The following is a 25,123-nucleotide window of genomic DNA, read 5'->3' as shown; positions in this document are numbered from 1 at the left end:
CCTCCCTGGCAATGGGAATGCACTTATTTTTTAGCCACTGTATAGTCATGCAGATACTTTTAGCGCGTTGTTTAATCCGCTACTATTGATGCCGACTTTGACACTGACATATTCGCTAGCGTGTGCATAACTTACTTTCTATGCATCTCACTCGTACTCGCATATTAGAGCGAGCGAAACGTATTTAAAGTAAGTTACGCAGACGTTAGCGAATAGGTACCTAGTCTTAAATAGAATACCTATGTACCCATACCCCTGTTGAACAAAGTATTGTTTTTAGAAAAAAAAAAGATTTACAACATAATTTCGGCCTCGGTAGCTATGTAATTCGCAGTTAGACATAAATCGATATAACATAACATTTATAAATTTCCCGACATTTCGAGATTTCCCGGGAATTTGTTCACCAGTTCCGGTACTGGATGAGAGAGCCCGTTCCCAGGAATTTTCGGGAAAAATCAGTTTCGAGAATTCCCGGGAGCATGCCCTAGGTACGTTGTTGTATTGCAGAACCGCTACCACAGCCATTAATATTGACTGACTGTACGAGAGCTAGCGAATTTTTACCCTGCTTGTAATATTTGTTTTTCACATTAATACGGCTTATTTTTCTCGCCAAGGTACAACCTAGTCCCATGAGTCTATTTTGACAAAATGAACAATCACGGAGTAAAATACGAATTATCCTGCAGAGAACTACGGACCGTGAAACGTTAAAGCAAACGACCGTAGTTCCATTTCAACCAGAACGTAATTAGTAACGTAATAAGCAGCGACGGGTAAATAATATGGACTGATAAACACAAGCAGAAGTCATCTGGGGCCCATTTCTTAAAAGCTTGTAGCTTGTAATACAAGTTGGAAGTCCCTGTTTGACAGCTTTTGTTAGCTTTTGTTTTGTTTGTTTTGTATTACAAGCTACAAGCTTTTGATAAACGGGCCCCTGGTAACTGGTATTGTTATTCTGGGATCTATGGACCACACATAAAATTATTTTAAACGGGTTAGTTACTTACGTATTATTATTAAAAAACACAACTTTTATAAAAGAAACTAAAGGCCTACTTATTACAGTTATGCCCATATTCCTTGCAGGATTTCTTCCAAGACCAATCTTAGCCTCGATTGTGTATAGATATGTGATGAGTGCAATATTATACTTAAGTATATAATAATAAAAATGTTAAGATTGTATTCCTTTTGTAGTTATAAGCCAATATTCAATTATTCACCACTACCTACTGGGTAAGAATAATTATAATGTAAACTGCTACACCCTAGTAGGGTCCATGTTTGTACTTAATTAGACTTTTAACATCTTTGTAAAATACCATGGTTGCATTGAATAAATGATATGATATGATATGATACCCAAGAACACGCGTCGCGCGATTCACTAGAGACGGTGCAGTAACTAGGTGCTCCTGACGATGATCCCCAAAACGGATCGATTATTCGACCTAACATAACATACCTTGAAATAATTTAATATGTTTGAGTCACACGGGAGCTTTCATTAAAACCATGCATATTGCTCAGGCAGGCATTTCATCAGAAGGATATTTCATTTGTTCAGAAGGATAATATTTACATTGTTAAGATTCGATTCGAGTTAAGATTCTAGTGTCCCAAAGAGGTGTTCTCCAGAGCATTCATAGCTCTTAGCCTTTTTTTAAAGATTTTAATATTAATATTAAATTAATATTTATGATTTATTTTATTAATATTTTTTTTCTCTGATAACTCTTATAACCAAACTTGAAAACTATTACTTCTTGCTGATTCTAAGATAAACTCAAAAATTGACAGTATTTTTACTCACCTGTCTCTGGTATCTTACGTTGTAATAGGACTGTAGTAGGTGCCTGTCACATTCCATGTTCGACTTGGGAATTCGTGGGAGTAAATATCGCAGCTGTTATCGATTGGATCGAATTAATGGCTGGCATCGTGTACGTAGATATACGTGACTGATGATAATCGTATTTAAGAATAAATTGAGTTTCTTTATGTTTTCAAGTGTATCGGGTAAGAGCTTCGTCTTTCACAACGGGATGGGATTATTTTTGGGTTCCATGGAAACGAGCGCGGTTTCCAAATCTTTCACAGAACACTTTTTATCTCAGAATTTACGTTTTTGGTTTTTTTATTTAGAATCTTTAACACTTTTTCTTTAGTGTATGATATTTCTTTTTATTGCTGAGGTGATTATCTTAATATTATATTTAACCCTTAAAAGCATAGTGATGGATACAGCCTACACAATAAAAAACTTATAATTAATGCATAAGTAGATAAAAATTGATTTGTGTATAATTATTTTGATCTTAAATTAATATACTTTCTGACGTTTTGTTCAAATTTGCGCAGTATTTTAGTTTAAAAAAGTTACATTTGTTTAAAGACGAAATGGCGGAAAATTTGGAAAAGTTAATGATTTTTAGTATGTAATTTAGGTTTTTTTTTTGAGTTTGCAATTATTTGATATTTCTTCTTGATATATTTTACCAATAATTGTATATATTTACATAAATTATGATTTACCCTATGTAAATTTTGACACTGATTTAGCAATGAAAATCCATGTTTTAATTATTTTTCTCCCCAGAATCAGTAAACACATATATTAGTTTCAGGCAAAAATAAAAAATCATGCATTTATAAGGGTTAACTTTTATTCTTCATCACGTCTTGTTACTTTTGAGCCCGTGCAATATATTCATCACGGGAACACCCAATAATTCCGAAATATGTTTATCCGAATTTCATAAGCACGATTTTCATAATCCCGATTTTTTATAAGTCCGAAATATCAAAATAACGATTTTTACAAACACGATGGAAGAAAATCTCGAATGTGCTATTTCCAAAATTTTAAAATCCGATTGTCATTTTACCGAAAGCTTAAAGTTCCGATTTAATACTTTTCCGAAAAAATATGTTGTTCCGAATTCTTAAATTCCGAAAAACCATTGTCCGATCGGAAATAAAATAATTCCGAATTCAGAAAACCGGTCTTTTGTAAGGTCAGAAATATGAAATTCGTGATATTCAAATGAAGACACGTTTCGTTTGAGTAATTCGGAATTCAGAAATTCGGTCTTTTGTAAGTGATATTCAAATGAAATAACGTCCATTCGGAATTCAGAAATTCGGTCTTTTGTAAGTGATATTCAAATGAAATAACGTCCATTCGGAATTAAAAAATTCGGAATAATGGCAATTCGGAATTCGTGGTTTCAGAAATCGTAAATTTAATTAATTTCGGCGTTTTCACTGTCGGAATTGTTATAATCGGAATTATGTGGTTCGGAATTTAAAAATTCGGAATAACGGCAATTCGGAATTCGTGATTTCAAAAATCGTAATTGTTAAATTCGGCGTTTTTCACAGTCGGAATTGTTATAATCGGAATTGTGTGGTTCGGAATTTAAAATCGGAATAATGGCAATTCGGAATTCGTGATTTCAAAAATCGTAATTGTTAAATTCGGTGTTTGTCACCATCGGAATTGTTATAATCGGAATTATGTGGTTCGGAATTTACAAAATTCGGCTTCTCGGAAATATAAATCTTCGTGATTTTCATCATTCGTAATTACGACAGTCGGAATTTTGATAGGTCGATCATTTAATAATCGGAATAATAAAATTCGGTATTCTGAAATTCGGCATAACATTTTACGGAATTATGTAGTGTACCCATTTATCACCCTGCACGAAGAAATTGCTGCACGACGCGGAGAATGGCTGCATTTTTATTGATATTGGCCATTAGAACTTTGTTAGAACAAATGTGGCTTAGCCGCAGTGACGAATAGCCATGCCTTATGAGAAAACTCGGGAGTTCTCTTAAGGCAACATTATGGGAGACGTGGATCGATATAAGAAAGTAGAAAAGTGCAAAATGGCGAATTTAACTATATTTAAGCTTTTATTTAACTTGCAATATAAGTATGCTTATGGATTAGAAATCACGAGGGTTGCACGCGCTCATACAATTTATACTATGTCGGTGGCAAACAAACATACGGCCCACCTGATGGTAAGCAGTCTCTGTAGCGTATGAACGCCTGCATGCGCGTTGCCGACCCTAATACTCCGCACCCTCGAAATAAAACAAATAACAAATAGGACAACGTAATCGAAATAATAGGTATCAAAAAGTAACTTTTTACGTCGCATATTCGGAAAAGGGCTTTTTCTTCCCTGCTAGTAGGGATCAAAGTGGCACTTTTCTTCACCACTAGGAGGGATCAAAGTGACACTTTCTGTTCTAGGACACCATTTTTATAATTTTTTGCATACTATGTTTTTAGCTCAAATAATATTTTGAAACATAATAATTTCCTCATAGGTGATGTGAAAAGCAGTATGTGTCACATTTGGTCGTAAACACTTGAATCCATCACTACACTCAGGATTATATTTTAGAATCCCTCGCTACTCTCGGGATTGTATTATAGAATCCTTCGCTTCGTTCAGGATTCAATGTACGCCCTCGCCGTAAATATGTCATTTTGCTCCCTTGTAACACATTCTACTAATACCGCTAAAAACATGCCCTTAAAACTTGGCGTTGTCAAGTTAACGGTGAAGAAATCCGACAAATATAAATCTGGAACGAAAATCAAATTTTAAACTTACACACTTTGAACAACACACTTTGAAACGACTCACAGTGCATCAAAAACGCGAACGATCGTTTTATTTATCAATAACAAACCAAGTGCATACAATAAAATCGCAATACCGTTTCTGACGTTTGCAATATTGTAACGAAACACAATGCAAAAGCTAAATCACCTAGTGTGACATGAGTTTGTTTGAAAAAAAAACCTGTTGTTTTTAAAACGGTTTTGATTATCTTTGTTGTTGTCATTTTTGTTCGTGGTTATTTTCATTGCCCTTCTTACATGGATTGACTAAACAACCTCTGAAACATTAAACAATATTTTGATTTATTAGCAAGACTAAAATACGTATTAATGCGTATTAAATTTAATTCGGGTACCAGCTGTACCCGTGGGTCTCCGGGTTAAATTAATCCTATTTCACGCAGCTTTCTCATTGGTCATTAATTAGTGTATCTACTAAAATGGAACACGGTTATATACCCCATCGTTCAGTGGCAAGGAAATACGTTAAACATATGTATTAGTTAGGTATAAATTGGCACCATTCGGACACGGGGTAGCTTAATTCATTTAATACAGTCATTGTTACGGCAGTAAATATTCGGACCATATTCTCAGATGTTTCGCGCTGAAGTAGAGCGATATAGTAGATTGTTAACCAAGGCTTAAGCGTCACCCATTTCTGTCGAGGTAGTTTGGAGCTCGAACGTGGTAAGAGCGCCAATAGTCCGAGACGGAAATGGTGCCGTTCATCCGAGTTAAACACTACTTTTCATATCGAATGCGAGGAAACAAACAAGACAAGGCAATTTTGCTAAATCAGTAATTAAAGTACCTAATAGACCTAAGGCCATGATTTTTAGTGTTCCGTGCAAAACTTTGTTTTGACAAACGAAACACTTATGGGATCACTTCGGTCTTGCAAATCAGTTAAATGCATTTTTCTCAGAGTTTGACGTAGATACCTAAAATTTGAAATAGTTATTTTCCTTAGGACTTACTTGCAATCGGAGACTACATGTGTGAAGATAAATAACCCCTAGCGAAAACCATTTAGATTGAAATATTTACGTAAACTCCTATATTTTAACAAAACTCCTATATATTAAGATAAATTATCTTCATTATAACACGAAAATCAGCATGATTGCCTCTTACTTTTTAATTTTTTTTTACTTTTTCTTTCTAAAACTCCCAATAGTCAATGGCATCCTACTCATTCAGCCAACATAATTAAAGTATTTTAAAGAATTTAAATATAGTTGGTCAAGCAAATCGTGTCAGTAGCAAAAGGCGCGAAATTCAAATTTTCTATGGGAAGATTACCCTCACGCCTACATTTTTTAAATTTGCCGCTTTTTTCTACTGACGGAAATGGCTCGACAGATTATATTTTGATCAAAACATCAGAAAACTGAATGTTCCCCTACATCCTATACCTATGCTCGAATGTAACCCCTCGGTGGAATAAATTCGTACATTTGGGAGTTTCTACTAAAAATTTAATTAATTCTTTTATTATAAAAGTAATCACTTCTAACTTTCTGAGTAGGGAACGGAATGTAAACAGAATGTTATAATAACTAAAAAGTTTTAGTTTGAGTTTATAGTTTACTATGGTTTTTAATTTACTATGGTTTATTATTTTTGTATCTGGGTACCACATTGTTGTTTTTCCCCAGTCACCCGTTGACCACGAACGCTGTAAAGGGTTCGAAACGACGGGATTGTATTATAAATTCAATATACGTGATATAATCCGATTTCATAGTTTTATTTTATGAGTAACAGTCGCGGTAACCAAAGACAATATTATAATAACTAATTGAGCAATCTATCTTTAAAGACCAATTTTTGAAAAATCTAAATCTAAAAAGTGTCCGAATGGTGCCATTCCCATATTATGTTGTTTAACCATGCCCCCTTTTAGCAGTATCAATTTCGATTTAAACCTTATCGGAGTCGACATCTTCCCTAAGTAATTACCTGCGTAAGGTGATGTATGGTGCCCTCGTCTTTAATTCCAAATGCTTACATAGCGCTGGGAGTCAAAAGTTTATACAATAGTTATTATTGTAATAAGATCGACAAAAAACGTAATGCTTTTTAATATTACCTAAGTATTCTGTTCATTAATTTTAACAACCTATTTATGCTACCTACCACAAATGGAATACTATTGTAATGAATTACTTATATTTCTTGCGTTTGATGGCACAAAATCGTTATTTCATTACTTAATTGATTCCTACTTAAAAATGTAAACTCAAGATTGACGTACGCCTATGTAGTCAGCTGTAGAGAAAAGGTACCCCCCCCCCCCCCCTGCATAGAAGTTTGTATGCAAAGTTGCTAAGCGAATAGTAGTATTCGTAGTAGTAAAACTCTTTATTGTACGAAAAGAAACATAAAACAATATATATATATATATAGCATAGTATTGCTGATTGTACATTATACCCCGAGAACCAGACCTCCGGGCCTAACCAAATGACAATAGAAAACGCATATCCTATTATTTTTGGTCAGATCTGTCACCATGTTATATTATTATTTTTCGATTGGCAGTTATCGTCATCTCGGCCACGGCCCCTGGGTCTGTATGAAACCAGAGACACTGTTACTTTCCCTGACGTCCGTAATATTTCGGAAAACTATAGAAAAATAAGTGTCTGATGTCTCGGCCCGGACCCGAACCGTTTTCTATCATGAGTCGTTCTTTATACTGGTTTCCCCGCAGTCCGACGACTGACTGCGATCGAAATGCGATTGCAGTTACAGCAAAGTACTATGTTTGTATTTTGCACCTTTGAACTACGTATTCATCAATCACTGTTATGACAAAGTTTAAGTCACGTTTACAAAGTAAAATTAGTTCTTTTGCCAAGTCATTATATGTATTAAAACAATAAAGGTTGAATCTAATATTGTTACGGTTTTAACATCCCCTGGCACTGATTAAAATAACCGACTTAGTTTCACATTACATCTCTAAACTTTTTTGTAGTAGAAATGCGTTGCGAGACTTGCATCTTTTTACATTTAATGTTTTGATGGGATCTCCTCTCTTTTTGTAGGCAGTCCTTTTTTTCAGGTACTCATACCCATACCATACTCATACACATATCATAATTATACACATTTTCATTCATACTCACATCGTACATCGTAGTGTACCTTTACTTAAACCATAGAGTAACTTATACTAGAGCGGTACTGTCATAGTAAATTTTGTAACCCCAGTAAATTCACTGCCATCTGTCGACACACTTTAAAACTAAAAATGAAGATTTATAAAAATACGATAAAATGTATTTAAATATAGATAAATGATTTTTTTTTATTTGCATTAATTATTTTTATAATTTTGACCCATGTTCTTTCACTGATATGCGTTAAAATTGTGAAATAACAAACGAAACCATCAACGCCATCTATACGACTGTAGGCCAAAACTAGTAGCGCCCTCTTAACGAGAATCAAATTTTCTTGATTTTCGAGGCACGTTTTTTCCTTAGACTGTATCTATCTATTACGGAGTTATATCTATCTTTGCTTAAACCTACTAATTGTAGGAACTGCAAACGTAACTTTGCTATCGAATATATTTCTATAGGATTAGAAACTTACTTTATGCAGATATTAAATGTTGAAAGCTTGACTGATATTGCAGTATTTTTAGGTTTTTTTGGCTTAATAAGCTAAGAACTAATTACGTTTCAAATTTGGAGCTTGTGGGTCTGCTAGAAGTACCTTAGAATTATGATGATCGGTGTGTGTCAGTGACAAAACTAAGGAAATTAGACGTGCAAGAATTCTTAAACTACTAGTTCAAATTAAATGTTATTGAGAATATATCTAAATCAAATTATGCTCTATGTAGTCTATGTATATATTCAGGGTTCTAGCTTTAGTCATCACAAAATTACAGAACGTTGAAAATAGCCTGAATGAATTCGAGAAAAGGATGGTACGGCCGTACCATTCTTTTCTCGAAGCCATTCAGGCCATTTTCAGCCATTGAGGAACGGGATTCTTCGGAAGTCCTCCCCACCTCTGAGAGGACAACGCGGCCAGCGCTGCAACCAGATAACATACGAGACTGACGCGCTCGCACGTACTTGCGTCCCTTTTAATTTTGATTAAAACTAGCCAAAATGCATGTAATTAATTAACTGCTACGATTAAACGAATCATCAAGAAAACATGTTTTAATCGAAGAAACCATCAACCATAGATTTTGGTCCTTTCGACCCGGACGTCATGCCTTAAGATTTGAAGCCTAGCCAGGATCTTCTGCCACATTAAGCATTAAGAAGAGGATCTCTTTATGGATTGCCCAAAAATCGGTGACGTGACGGTGTAAAGTAAGCCAGTGATTACAAGCGAAATCCGCATAGCAACAAGCGAGCGGTCAGAGTGAGTCCGAACCATTTTGTTTGCCCCTTATAGGTATTTGTAACTTTGTGACTAAACTACTGCCTTCTTATAGTTGTTTTATTAATTATTGTGTAGATTATATCCCCCTGAATCGAATTTAACAATAAACCGCATTAAGGATCGGTTAATTTTCGTAATATTTCAAGTTAAAATCTTTAAATTATAACTACACATCTAAATTATCTATAAGCGAGCGGCCGGGCGCTGCATAGCGATAAGGAATACAAAAGGCAGTGAGTACCTACTTGCATTCTTGTTTGCCGATAGATTATTACCCGTTTTTTTCAATATAACTTAACTAATTTATGCTCGGAAATTTCCTATACTAATATTACGTTTTCGTGCCAATTATTACGCGTATTCATTTAATATTATTTAGCCTTTTCTTTCAATATCGTAAATATTGAAATGCAAATGGGTTTATTTCGTATTTGACTATTAATTTGTATTAATTTATTGGTTTGGTTAGTTCGACTAGTGCGAATTAAATCAAATAAATTGTAATTATTGAATGTGAGCGTTTTATATGCTGGTATGAAAAAACAATAGTTAAAATAAGTAAATTATTATTGTTAACTAGGCATTTCATTTAATTGGGAAATATTTACGTACTATTAAACAATAGTATTAGTGAATATTTATTATTGTTGTAACTTGTAACTATATAAACATAATAATTTAATTTCCATCATATTAATAACTTCATTAAAACATAATGGCACGATTAGTCGAGCTGGTAAAAAAACGGGGAACTTATAAAGGTCGTTTAACTAAATTTCAAACGTATGTAGATGCGTTTAACGATGTTTTACATTGCAGTGAAGTCGAGGTTTTGGAATTAAAGCTACGTATGTCTAACATTGAAGCGATGTTTACGGAGTTTGAGGAGGTTCAGACTAGCATCGAGTGCCTGTCTTCCACGGAGGATGAGGTGCAGACACAAACAGCACAAAGGTCAGATTTTGAATCTCAATATTTTGCCGTGCTGGCCAGGGCCCAAGAGATATGCAACGTAAATAAATGTAACAAAAGGTCCGGCAGACGTATTAATAATGCTTCTGAACCCTTTAATTCCTCGTCAGGCGAGAGTGATGATGACGTCACGACGGTGAAACAGATACATAAAGGCGTTGCTAGTGTTAAATTACCCACTATTCAAATACCTAAATATAGCGGCGATTATGAGAGTTGGCTTGAATTCCGTGACGTTTTTACCTCTCTTATACATTCGAATAAAAACATTGGCGACATACAAAAATTCCATTATTTACGAGCTTCCTTGGAGGGAGGCGCTGCTCAAATCATACGTGCGTTAGAGTTTTCTGCATCCAACTATACTTTAGCGTGGAAATCTTTATGCGAAAGGTTTGACAACACTAGGCTGTTGGTGCAAAACCACGTAAAGGCAATTTTTGATGAAGAGGCAATAAAAAAGGAGTCTGCTTCATCCATACGTAGGGTTGTAGATGCATGTAATAAAAATTTGCGCGCGTTACAAATATTAGGCGAACCAGTGGAGAGTTGGGATACACTTATTGTTTACATTATATCCACAAAATTGGACACTCTCACACTTCGCGAATGGGAGGAGCACAAAGTTACACACGAGAAAATTACATTAGAAATATTTACAAAATTTCTGAAAAATAGGGCAGACATATTAGAGACAATTGAATTAAGTAAATCTACAAGTAATAATAAACAAGATTCATCATCGAAGGTTACAAATAGACATGTTCGTGGCTTAGCTGCAGTTGTGAAGCCTGCCTTTAAAAAATATAATTGTCCATATTGTAAAGGTGATCATGGCTTATATTTATGTAATCAATTTGCTCAGCTGGATATAAACGCCAGAGAACAGTTTGTAGGACGAATGAAATTATGCAGCAATTGTTTAAGGGCAGGTCATAACTTACGGGCGTGTAGACTCGGTCCGTGCCGACAGTGCGGCAACAAGCATAATTCTTTATTGCATAGGGACTCGAGCTCCACCAGTAGTGCGGCACCGGACAAGGCAGCTCCGAGCACATCGGCTCCGCGCGCTGCGCCTGCCGCAGTCCAGGCAGAGTCAAATGCAGCTAATGACGTTATCACGTCCATGTCAGCGACTAGCAAACAATCTTCGAGCTCGAATCGTCGAGCTCTTCTTGCCACAGCGATGATTCAGATTGTAGACGTTCATGGTAGATCTCATGAAGTTAGGGCAATGTTAGATTCCGGTAGTGAATCTTGCTTCATGACAGAGTCGCTTTACCAGTCATTAGGTCTACAGTCTCAGAATATCACATCGACAATAACTGGCTTTCAAGACCAGGTTTCTGTGGTAAAAAAGGAATGCGAAGCTATAATACAGTCCAGAATCAGTTCATTCAAAGCAAGCATTAAGTTCTTAGTGTCGCCAGTCATAACTTCAACTCATGATGAAGTCTTTAATGTAGGCACACTCAAAATTCCTTCGGGAATTACGCTAGCAGACCCAGAATACTTTAATCCGTCAAATTACGACATACTACTTGGCGCAGATATATTTTGGGATCTAATATGCACAAACAAAATCAAATTAGGCAAAGGTTGTCCACTTCTTGTAGAGACTGTGTTCGGATACATCGTTTCTGGCCCCACTGGACAACGATCAAGCAAGATTTTATGCAATTTCACGAAATTCGATGAAATTCAAGATCAGCTTTCTAAGTTCTGGCAGATAGAGGAAGTTCCAGCCGTTAAGGAACCGGTGTACACTACTGAGGAGGAGCTGTGTGAACAACACTTTAAGCAAAACATGTCACGTAAAGAAGACGGTAGATTCTCAGTAGGTATTCCTCTGAAAACCGATGAATCCGAACTTGGCCGTTCGTTCGAACGTGCCAAGTCGTGTTTTTTGGCGCTAGAACGCCGGCTGATGAACCAGCCTTCGTTGAGGCTCATGTATGTTGATTTCATGAATGAATATCTATCATTAGGTCACATGACGTTAAGTGACATAGATAATCCTCATGAAAATTCGTATTTTACGCCACATCATGGCGTGTTGCGTGAGCAGAGCACCACGACAAAGTTGAGGGCCGTATTCAATGCAAGTGCGCCCACCAGCTCTGGCCTATCCCTGAACGATATCCAAATGGTTGGGCCCACAATACAGAGCGACTTGCTTACTATACTTTTACGATTTCGGCAACACCGCTATGTGATGGCAGGTGACATCGAAAAAATGTACAGACAGGTGCTCGTTAATGAAAATCAACGTCACCTGCAGCAAATAATATGGCGTGACGACCCTTCAAAGCCCCTCCAGACGTATACCCTAAACACAGTCACATATGGCACAGCCTCGGCCCCGTTCTTGTCTGTACGTTGCCTTAAGCAAATTGCGGACGAATGTGACAATGAACTGGTGCGCAAGGTCATTAGTGAAGACTGTTACGTTGATGATCTGTTGACGGGGCAAGAAACTCCCGAGAGTCTCTTAGAACTTCGTGCTCTGATTTCAAAGGAACTGGCGTCGGGTTGTTTTAACCTGAGGAAATTCCGATCGAACCTTCCTACATGTAGCGACGTCTCCGACAGTAGCGTTGGTTCAGCCATTGTAGATTTGAGCGAGCACGAACAGTCGAAGACTTTGGGTCTAAAATGGTCGCCGTCAGACGATGTTCTGCAATTTGATATCAAGACTGATCCCACTCAAGATGTCACCAAGAGAGTGATCTTATCCACGATTTCTCAAATTTTTGACCCTCTTGGGCTGCTTAGTATTTTCATTATTATCGGAAAGGTCATTCTCCAGAAACTCTGGTTGCTCAAAGTGAGTTGGGATAGTCCACTGCCTCCAGACGTCGTCAAGTCATGGCTTAAGTTTGTACTCGATTTAAGTCACCTTCAGAAACTCAAGATACCACGACACGTGGTATGCGAGAATGCAACCAACATACAACTACATGTCTTTTGTGATGCATCTAAGGATGCTTATGGCGCTTGCGTCTACGTTAGGTCAGTAGATTCGTTGGGCAACGTAAGGGTTCGTCTCTTATGCTCAAAAACGCGCGTCAGTCCAATAAGGGCGGTGACGATCCCGCGTCTTGAACTTTGCGGCTCTTTGGTGGCGGCTAAGCTCTTGGACAAGGTTTTGGTGACCACACGACTACATGTGGACAGTTGTTTCCTGTGGACAGACTCCGCTGTGGTCTTAGGCTGGCTCAAAACGCCACCAAATAGGTTAAAGCCATTTGTTAATGCTGATATACAAGAAATGACCAAATCACATTTCTGGCGTCATGTGCCTACTGCCAGTAACCCTGCGGATTTATTGAGTAGAGGTGTTACTGCTGCACAAAATGATAAATTAGAATTTTGGTTTAGTGGACCGAAATTCTTGTTAGAAGATGAAGACTCGTGGCCGAACAAGTCATTCGATCAAGGTCAATCAGAATTGCCTGAAGTAAGATCAAATGTAGCATCAATCACTATCAAACAAAGGGAGTTGTTTCCATTTGCACGTTTCTCGAGTCTACGTAAGCTTAAAAATGTAATGGCTTATGTACAACGTTTCATTGCCAATTGTAAAAATAAAATTAAAACAAAAGGCACTTTATCTTTGTCTGAAAAACAATCGGCATACGATTCTTTAATAAGACTGTCGCAAAAGGAATCATTCGACGAATATGATATTTTAGCTAAAGGTAAACCGTTACCTACAAAGAACAAACTGTTATCGTTAAGCCCGTTTATTGACGAAAGGGGTCTACTTAGAGTAGGTGGTAGAATTAAAAACGGTAATTTTACATTCGAAAAGAAACATCCAATCTTACTCGTATCTAAACATATTTTAACTAAATTAATATTTCGCTTCGAACATATACGCTTAATGCACACAGGACCTCAACATCTGCTAGTTTCAATTCACGAGGAGTTTTGGCCTATCGGGGGCCGTAATTTAGCTCGTTCTATTGTACACAATTGCCAGCGTTGCTTTCGTCTCAACGCACAGACAGCCCGTCCGATGATGGGAAATTTACCTGGGCAGCGCCTTCAGCCTGGCTACCCATTCCAGACTACAGGAATGGATTACGCGGGTCCTATATTAGCACTTAATAAGAGAGGTCGTGGTAGCAAGACAGAAAAGGTATACATCGTCATATTTATCTGTTTCACCACCAAATGCGTTCATCTCGAACTCGTTAGTTCGCTATGTAAAGATTCCTTCATAGCCACATTACGTCGCTTCATTGCTAGACGATCTAAACCTGCTACCTTATTCTCCGATAATGGAACTCAGTTCGTGGGAGCACGAAATGAGCTTTATAAGTTCCTCAACGATAATGCGAGTTCTATAATTGATGAAATGTCTAATGAGCGTATAGACTTCAAATTCATACCTGCATACGCACCACACATGGCCGGTCTGTGGGAAGCCAACATAAAATGCATAAAAGCCCATTTACATCGCGTGTTAGGGAACGCACACTTAGTGTTTGAAGACCTCTATACAATTTTAGTTCAAATTGAGGCCTTACTTAACTCACGTCCCTTAACCCCACTCTCGACTGACCCACGTGACATGAGACCTTTGACCCCGGGGCACTTTTTGGTAGGACGACCGATGACTGCTTTGCCTTCTCCTCCGCTTGTCGACGTGAACCAGAACCGTCTCACTCGTTTTGAAAGGCTGGAGCAGTTACGCCAACACTTTTGGGCCAGGTGGCACAAGGAGTACATTAATGAACTTCAACAACGCACCAAGTGGCGCACGTCTAAGGGTCAACAATTAAAAAAGGGAGCATTAGTCCTCATCAAAGAAGAAGGACTCCCGCCGATGAAATGGCGACTGGGCCGCATCACAGAGATATATCCAGGGAGCGATGGAATCGCCAGGGTCGCGGATATCAATACTACAAGAGGAGTGATACGCCGTGGCTTCAACCGCATCTGCCCGCTGCCAACCACTGACATCGACGAGTTGAAAGTTAACCCTTTCAACGCCGGGGGGCATGTTCGGGATTCTTCGGAAGTCCTCCCCACCTCTGAGAGGACAACGCGGCCAGCGCTGCAACCAGATAACATACGAGACTGACGCGCTCGCACGTACTTGCGTCCCTTTTAATTTTGATTAAAACTAGCCAAAATGCATGTAATTAATTAACTGCTACGATTAAACGAATCATCAAGAAAACATGTTTTAATCGAAGAAACCATCAACCAGCCGTGCCTCTTTGTTTTGCTAGACTTGGCGGAGGCACTACCGTGCCCCCAGATATATGCCTAGGTAATTTTGCTTTGCCGCAGGGAGTAACTTTAGAATCATTATTAGATCCATAAAGTGAAAGCCTAGGTTTCAGCAACGTAAGTCATCACTTGCAACTGCACATATTACATATACTTAGTTTGTCAAAGCACTTTCTCATTTCAAACATAGACAGAGAGAATTATACTATCTTCGTCTTACACTAGTACTAGGACCCAAAAGAAAAGGATGAGTATAGTTTTCTTTGTTCTTATTTACTGCCAATTTGGTTTGACCAAACCAACTATAGTAAAGGTTTTTTTGTCTTAAAACACCTTGACTTCAGAAAGGGACCTTCTCAATAACGCTAAAAACAACAATAAAAACTTATGGAATTCAATAAAAACTATTACAAATCTAAATAAAACGAAATGTAAAAACGATGAACTCTTAAACTATCTGACTCCCCCTACCTATCTGCAAACTTAGTCAACAAGCACTTTGCCAATGTTGGCCAACAATTGACAGAGCAAATTCTACCTCCAGGAACTGTAAATTCTAATCTAAGTACTTACCTGAGCTCCTTACATTCACACGTGTCCTCGATCGGTGTAATTGAACCGGATCTAAAGGAAATTGAATCATTGCTTCTAGACATGAAGCCTAAGTCTGCGGCGGGCTGGGACAACATACCGAATATGTTTATAAAATTGGCAAAAACAGAGTTGGTCCCCATTATCGGGCATCTCAGTTCAGTCTGCTTCACACTAGGAATATTCCCTGATGCCCTCAAACGAGCTATTATTCATCCAATACATAAGGATGGGGATAGAAAGGATGTCAGCAATTTTAGGCCGATCTCGGTCCTATTTCTAGAATAATGGAAAAGTTAATAAACAATCGGCAATTTGGCTTTCGAAAAGGGAAAAGTACTGAAATGGCAGTATTAGAGTTAACAAATTCTATTACGAAACACTTAGATAGTAAAAAGAAAACTTTAGGCATATTTCTTAATCTAATAAAAGCATTTGACGCTATATCTATCCCCATCCTTATACAAAAACTAGAATTTATGGGTATTCGTTGACAATTCTTAAATCTAATTTCTAGCTACTTGAATAACAGGACGCAACGAGTTAAACTCAACAATGATGTTTACAGCGCTGATGAACCCTCCAACCAATACGGCATCCCCCAAGGAGGTGTCTTAGGACCAACCCTTTTTCTGACTTACATCAATGACCTGACCAATATTCAACTTAATAATGGGCTAGTGGTCTCTTACGCAGATGATACTGCGCTCTTGTTCCATGGAGATAGCTGGGAGGAGGTTTACACCTGTGCTGAGGCTGGACTGACTAGAGTAATAACATGGCTACAAACTAATTTACTCACATTAAACATTAACAAAACGAATTACATTACATTCTCAATCTTAAACTCTTCTCAACCTGATAAAACTAAATGTAATTTAACTGGCCATACATGTAAAAGCCAAGAAACTAATACGTGTTCCTGCTCTAGCCTAATTCATGTCGATCCACTAAATACTTGGGTATCCATATAGACCAACTTCTTTCATGGAACAAACAAATTGATATTACCGCTAATCGAATTAGAAAACTGATATGGTTATTTAAATATCTTAGACAAGTATCCGATAGGGTTCTATTAATTTACATTTATAAAACACTTGTGCAATCTATTGTACTTTATTGCCTGCCTGTTTGGGGCGGTACCCACAAAAATAACGGGCCCAGCGATTAATCCTCAAAGTACTTCTAGGCAAAAATATACGTTACAGCACCACTGATGTCTATAAAGATGCTGATGTTCTAACTGTGAGACAGTTATATATCTTAAATTGTATTCTAAAAGTTCATAAAAGTATAAAACCAGATGTTGGCATATTAAAAAAACGTAACCCTTACTCAGTTATAAATCAACTAAGTATTGGTAGGACTTATTTTGCTAAAAGGCAATTTAATACAACATCTATTCATCTTTACAACAAAGCGAACCGAATTATTAGTATTTACAATAAATCATATAACGAGTGTAAAATAAAGACTACGATATGGTTAAAAAGTAAAACATACGAAGAAACCGAAACAATGATACCTTGACCTTTATCGCACCGGATCCGAGATTTGCACGACTCATGCGACCATACACACATACACTCTTACACACTTACTATTCTACCTAATTAAGATCTTTACCCTCTTTATTTGAAATGTAAGGTTACACACCTTATGTAAAATCAAAATTTATATATGTATGTATGTGTGTATGTATGCATATACATATATAGTGTATGTGTGTGTATATGTATATGTATATGTATATGTATATATATATGTATGTGTATATATGTGTGTATTGTATATGTGTATATATATATGTATGTGTATATATGTGTATTGTATATTATATTATAATTACAACCGTGAACGCTTAATGCACCTACAACGACAGGAAAAAAACATTAGAACTATCAATTCTTGTAATGTTTAGTTTTAGTTATAATACTTATAATATTGTCAAACCTATTTTTAAATTTTTTTCTCACCTTTGTATGAAAGAGCGAATACCTCCTAACACAAGTATCAAACTTAAAAGGAGGATTCGACACCCAGAATAAACCTTGTTAAAAAATAAACGAATTTTGAATTTTGAAACACTACGTGTTTGTATTTAATATGGCAAGACATGTCACATTTTCCTCAAGGCTGCCAAGCCGATGAAAAAAGTATTTTTTAATTTTTATACCACGTCGGTGGCAAACAAGCATACGGCCCGCCTGATTGTAAGTAGTCGCCGTATTCTATGGGCGCCTTTGCTAGCACTTTGTTAGCTACATCTGGCGCTTCCTTAGATCTGCATCAGACAAATTTGGTCACCTGAACCTGAATAACATTTTTCCGAATAAAAATGACATATTTCTACAAAGAATGGTGCGTAAATTTGGCCTGTTCCTAAAAAGCCATGTATTAACCCATTAGCGCCCATTGTACCCACTTGGATACACCTGGGTTAAGGTGTTAGATTAGATTTTCTACTGTAACTCTACCTAACAGCAAGAAAAAATGTTGGGTTCCAAAAAGTGGGCGGTAATGGGGCTAATGGGTTAAGGTGAGGGCTGACAAAATGGAATAATTATTGGGCATTAAATAACAAGACTTTAAAATCTCAGTCTCTAAAGACAATAAACTTTGTAAGAGAATTTATGGCTAGACTAGGTAGAATGCTCTATAATATTTATTTATTTATTATTATTTATTTATTTTTATATATAATCGTCTATTAACCCACAACACTGACCTAATTGAGCTTAATGTGTAGCTAGGGTGATTTGTGTAAGATTGTTGTGTAATATTTATTTATTCTTCTTCTTCTTCTTCTTGTGCCATGTCCTCATCGGACGTCGGCGACCATCTCTCGGAACTTATTCCTATCCTGTGCCAATCTGCTCAGGTTGGCAGCGTCGTTAATATGAGTCCAGCTTTTAATATATATATATTTATTTATTAATGTACCTATTTGTTGTATGACAGGTGTCGTTCTTCTCAACGTCCCCCGAGCTGTCAAACAAGGCTCGCTTCGAGTACTTCACGCGGACCATACCCTCGGACCTGTTCCAAGTGCGGGCCATGGTGGAGATCGTCAAGAAGCTCAACTGGAGCTACGTGTCCATCATATATGAAGAGTCCAGCTATGGCATTAAGGTTGGTATTATCTTCTTCTTCTTTTTCTTTGCCTTATCCCACATTCGACGTGCCGAGTGAGATAACTCGAGAGAGACCCTGCGATTATCATATTTATTAAAATAACTCACTTCAGAATAGTTCCTTTCTAAATACTGGCATTCAGTAAAAAAATAAAGATTTTTTGGTTATGAAGTATTTTGTACGTAATTAAAATAAATAGGTAAACCTATTTATGTAACACATTTTAATGTTTTAACTCCCACTTATTCCTATATAATATTCTTGTGAAGTTAATAAACGAGCATAGCAAAATCTATAATAATGACATTTATATTAATATAAATAGTAGATTGGCTTGTTTAGCTGTGGCAATAATGATAACATTTATTCAATTATAACTTCATCGTCCCGCAGAAGAAAGAAAGAAACTAAGGTCTCCCTCGAGATATTTTTCTAGACACGTTTTTTGGAGGCGAGAGTGCAGTCTACTTCAATGTATGTCTCTGGCCAAAGAGAATTGTATCTTTGCTCTGACCATCGGCCACGTAGTTAACGCAGTAAACAACAGATGGCGCTGTGTTTTGCTTAACAAGAATGTTCGGTCGGAATTGTATGCATAGGCTTATCCTTTGTTAAGATCAATGTGTACAACTGTACACAGTAGAACTTCTGCAGCAAGTGTTATTTATCATCTGCTCTGTGCAATTATGGTCTTTTGAACTAAATCCAGCGCTAATTTCAAACACTAACTCATGCTAAACTCGTGTACAGTCGCCATCATATATATCGGAGCAGCCAAGGTGCTCAAAAATATCTGAACACGCACTCTAACGCCTTGACAATAGAGACGTGTTGAGATATTTGTGAGCGCCTTGGCCGCTCCGATATATCTGATGGCGACTGTACCTACGTAACGTGTCTTTAACTATGCAGTGAGTTTTGGCAAGTTAAGCTTGTTTAATGCCGTATCTGTAAATTAAACTGAAGCTCTCTAAGGAAAATAAACTAGTTGTCGACAGCTTACGACTATAACATTCTCGTTAACACACTCAGTACTATAATCCGCACGTTGAAATACTGGGTAATTTTTCTATTCCGAGTGTGGTATGAGGCAATTTCCTTGTTTCCCGTGCATAACGAAGTTACGTAAAACATAACGAGGGTTGAGAGAAGACAGATATATGTTATTTGCTCCAGAACTGCACTTCTCTCATTCCAGGAGACACTACACTACCTACACTTTAATAAAAATAAGATCGCTTTAGTTACAATTGAAACACTTAGATCTTCGAAAAGATACTATAATTTCATACAAACGGCAAGGAGCGGTTTGTATGTATAAATTTTTACTTTGAATGTTTAGTTGTAATTTAATTTGTTCCTGTCTATAATTTTGTCCTTTTATAAAATTATATTTAAACTATTGTTCGTTTTTCAAAATAGTTACAATATAACTAGAGATCAAATAAATTATTTTAGTTAAATATTCTGAACCATTTAAAATAGTCACACTAGGTTACTGTCTGCATATAAACTTAAAGACACGTCATATTTTGGAATATTATTTACCACTACACTAAATGGCCCCCTTATTTATAAAATTTTGCAACTTCTTCCAACCCTTGTTCAATTTTGTCTCTTTCTAACGAAATGTCAAAATGACGGATAGGGTCAAACGATTATCAACGGTTTGTTAGATCTGACAAACGTTTGTGAATAACTAGCCTGCCGGGCTAGCACATGATTGGCGCGAGAGTATCTCGCCGCGACGTGACGCGACATAGACTACCCGTCCCTCTTTAATTCATACAGTTAGTAAATGACGGGTAGTCTATCTAGCGGCGAGATACTGTCGCGTCAATCATGTGCTCGGCCTACAGAAATAGATGTACTTATATATTATATATTTCAAGTTACACTTACAATAAATTGGCAAATTATGGGGATATACCAACATAAAATTGTAAATAACCGTCATATAAAAACGCAACACCGAATGTGGAGGTTTTTACTCTATTATTCACCATAACTCGATTCAACATGAGAATATATAGTCAGGAAGGGTTACTAAAGCCGGCTCAGCCGACACAATCCCCAATTTATATACTTTAGCCCTTAATCGGGCAACAAACTCGTAACCTAATTTTAAAATAGCCTGTGACAACAAAAATGTTCCAGGCTATGGAATAAATTATGCAGTAAACGGGAAGTTAAATGGCTTCATTCGTCCTTAACTCCTCAAAGTCCCAGATTCTTTAATTATTAATTAGCTGAATTTAAAGGCCGATCTTGCAGCTTCTTCACTTCCAAGACTTTCTTGTGGTACGAATTGTTCTTATTCTTGTTGATAACTAAATGTAATAGTACATCACGATACAAGTGCGAACAATAGGAAATTCGCAACAAGTGGTGATAAATTAAAACACGACTGAAGGGAGTGTTTTAAATCGACACGAGTTGCGAATTACCTATTCGCACATGTATTGTACAATGTTTTACAGTACATACCCTTTAAATTTTCGACATAGTCACGTAATGTGCCAATTACCGCACTAGTACGGTAAAGTAGCACCATAAATTGGTGCTACTTTACCGCACTAGTGCGATAATTTTAGTACTGTAAAATAAATTAAGATACTCGCATCTGAAATTAAAAAAAGCTTGCAACTGCAAATTCCCGATAAAAAAAAGCTTGAAACCAACAAAACTTCTATGCAAATTCTATTTCTTTTGAAAAACCTCCATCTACACTAGCGCCCCAGTAGCGGCATAATAACGCGGTAGCCCTCATTAAGTTGCGTTCCTCCTGTACCCATCATCAGATCAGCTCGATGGTACCATAATATAATATTGTATTGTCACACAACTTACATAATTTATGTACAACTTTGTCTGTCTATAGGAATGTAAATTTTGAATACCTATTGTGATGATTCAAAGTCCTTGGTACAATCAATAAGTTTATTTTACTCCAACACTTTCAACAATCTTAAACAATCTTAACTTAACAATCAGTAGCATTCGTGCTAGATGTTACTGGTTCCAGCGCCATAGCGAGAATGATGCTTTTACCCCATGGTATTTATGGTATTTATACTTTTTCATGATTATTTATTAAGAGAAAGGTCATTTTCGCGAATACAGATAGATTAATTAATAAATATTCGGGTTAACACAAATCACATTTTTAATCACTACCCACTGAATGCCATTAGTTTAACGTAACTCAGCACAAAATAATTATCGTTTATTCTTAAAATCTTATGTGACCTTTTAGCTCAATCGAATAATGGGAAGTGGGTCTAATTTGACTAAGATTTGACCCGAACATGAACATAATACTTGCATATAAACATCGCAAGTTAAATAAAAGCTTGTAAAATACTGTCCGAAACTACGACAATAACAGTTGCATTACTCTGCTCGCACTTAATTTACATATTTTCCTTGCACATTATTGTGTTAAAACGCTCCTCTCTCATGGACGCATTTCTACGCTGAGCTGGCAAATTCAGAATGTGAGGGTAGACAAATATTATTATTAACTCGAATTATGCTCATCATATTCCTGCTGTCCCGAGGAACCGCTAAAGCAATTATAATAATTATCCTCGCTGATTTCTAATCTTATGTTTATGTTGCCTTTTCTCATTTTGTCGTACGTGGGCGAATATTTCGAATATCCTTTACTACACTTTTATATATACACGTGGGTGGAGATACTCCTACGCTCTAATTACGCCAAAGACAATAATTATCAATGACTGATTGTCAACCAAAATATCGTCCTTAAGAGTAGACATTTGCGCGAATTATTTCAATAAATCCAACGTATGCGGTGGTGTATAATTCGCGCAACATACACATTTTTTTCTAAAAGCCATGTTTTTTATGTTTTATTCCGAAAAAAACAATGTCACTTAGTGTCTTTATTTTTCCGATAAAAACTGAAAAATACGGAAAAAAACTAAAATTTCAAAACGACCTGAAAAAAACGATTTGATTTTTTTGAAAAACCCTGAAGAATTCCCGTTTTTTTTTTTCTAAAAGTCATTTTCAACCCTAGTGTGTGTAACACGGACCCCAGTAGTATGTTGATCAATATCAACATACTTTTAACTGCTCTAATTACACCTAATTACGTTCTAATTACTTTGATTACGCCTGCTTAATATTTCCCGACATGGATCAAAGTTTGTCACATGTTTGCGTGAGTGGATGTAATTATGACCATTGACGGCAAGTGTGTGACAATGACAGTTAAAAATAACTTATTTTGCCTTGGGGTTTACATACATGAAACAAATACCTCGGAAAGTTTTAATTTCAGTCCAGCTTTGTAGTATGTTACAATCGTAGATAAGAAAAATATAAATGTTTCAGATTAATGTCGCCACTTTTAAGAACATTTTCGTCTCATCTTCTTAAGCCTAATGTTAATATATACTTACATACTTAATTACTAACTGCCTAGCTAACTATATGCTTACAATTCGTGTTTCTAATAAATTAGCAGATTTTCTCAAAACCCAGTTTAAAGAAAATCTGCCTTCTCACGCATTCCTGCGTGTGCATGTTTGTTTCTAATACTACAATATTGCATATGTTTAAGATAAAAAAATTCACTAACACAAAATGATCCAAGGTGGTCGTGAATACATGATTTATTATGATTTATTAAACATTGTCTGTCTAACAACAGAATACTTCTAAAAATGTAATTCTACTATGTAATAAGCTGCATTTTTGATACATAAATAAATCCTTTTTTTTTTTTCATTGCTTTATAATTAAAAGAAACAATGGGGCTTCAGAACGTGTTAGGCATACCGAGTATAGCGAGTTAGCGATCCTTATCTGTATTGTTTAAACTTAAGCACTAGTTCTGTAATTTCTATACACCAAAATTAAGAATTAATTGCACGTTATTGAACATAAGTTTCAGAAACATAGTACTTGTACGTCTTTCCTTCTATAGGAAGTTAGCTAAAAGTTACACGTAGAATGCCAAAGAAAACCTTGCCTTTAATGCCTTTTGGAATTAAGTCCGCAATTTGTACATGTCTCTTTGTTTGTGCAATAAAGTTTAAATATATAAATACCTCTAGAATTTCGATAATAGTTAATAAAAACCGGCCAAGTGCGAGTCGGACTAGCGCACGAAGGGTTCAGTACCATCACGGAAGAAAACAGCAAAAAATCACGTTTGTTGTATGGGAGCCCCATTTAAATATTTATATTATTCTGTTTTTAGTATTTGTCGTTATAGCGGCAACAGAAATACATCATCTGTGAAAATTTCAAGTGTCTAGCTATCACGGTTCATAAGATACAGCCTGGTGACAGACAGACAGACAGACGGACAGACGGACGGACAGACGGACAGCGAAATCTTAGTAATAGGGTCCCGTTTTTACCCTTTGGGTACGGAACGCTAAAAAGTAAACAGCTTCCGTATAGGTAATACGAATTACACACGCTATCTAGAGAATAATAATAATAATTCAGGCTAATATATACGTCCCACTGCTGGGCACAGGCCTCCTCTCATGCACGAGAGGGCTTAAGCTATAGTTCTCACGCCTCATGCGGATTGGGGACTTCACATACACCTTTGAATATTTTCGCAGATGTATGCAGGTTTCCTCACGATGTTTTCCTACACCAATGATATTTCGTACATAAGTTCCGAAAACTCATTGGTACGAGCCAGGATTTGAACCCGCGACCTCCACTCGGCCACCACCGCTTGTTTGTTTTGTTTATTCTAGAGATTATAAAAAAGTTTAATTAATTTAGATTATATAAAAGTTTATAAGTTTAATTTGTTGTACATTTGGTCCAAAATGCGGGTATTATCCCAGGAGGTGGGCATTTTTGGGAGCCTTAGATATAGAAAATATCTAAGGCTCCCAAATACTTAAACTTAATCAACAATCAAACATATTTATTTGGAAAAGTACAGTCGGTAGATGTAATAAATGAATGTTTATATATCCTTTGGCCTCGATATGGTTTTATGTTTAACTGTTTAAGCCTTAAAAACTGTAATAGATGTCATATATTAAAGAAAAAGTGACGAAGCCCTCCAGTGGTGAAGGCCGGATTCGAACCGGCGTCTTT

At 36.6% G+C, this 25,123-nt stretch overlaps 1 protein-coding gene across 1 annotated transcript in view; it reads left to right on the top strand.

Annotated features, from left to right (window-relative positions):
- Positions 1 to 25,123, top strand: part of LOC134745994 (metabotropic glutamate receptor 2-like) — a 254,614-nt gene that overhangs the window by 177,116 nt on the left and 52,375 nt on the right. The window contains exon 4 of the mRNA XM_063680159.1: positions 18,848 to 19,018. Within this exon, the coding sequence (XP_063536229.1) occupies positions 18,848 to 19,018 (171 nt within the window). The remainder of the gene's footprint in view (positions 1 to 18,847; positions 19,019 to 25,123) is intronic.

This window comes from Cydia strobilella, chromosome 12 (genome assembly GCF_947568885.1).
Source record: "Cydia strobilella chromosome 12, ilCydStro3.1, whole genome shotgun sequence".
NCBI lineage: Eukaryota > Metazoa > Arthropoda > Insecta > Lepidoptera > Tortricidae > Cydia > Cydia strobilella.
Note: the sequence above shows the minus strand (reverse complement) of the source record. Positions and strands in the feature narration are given on the sequence as shown.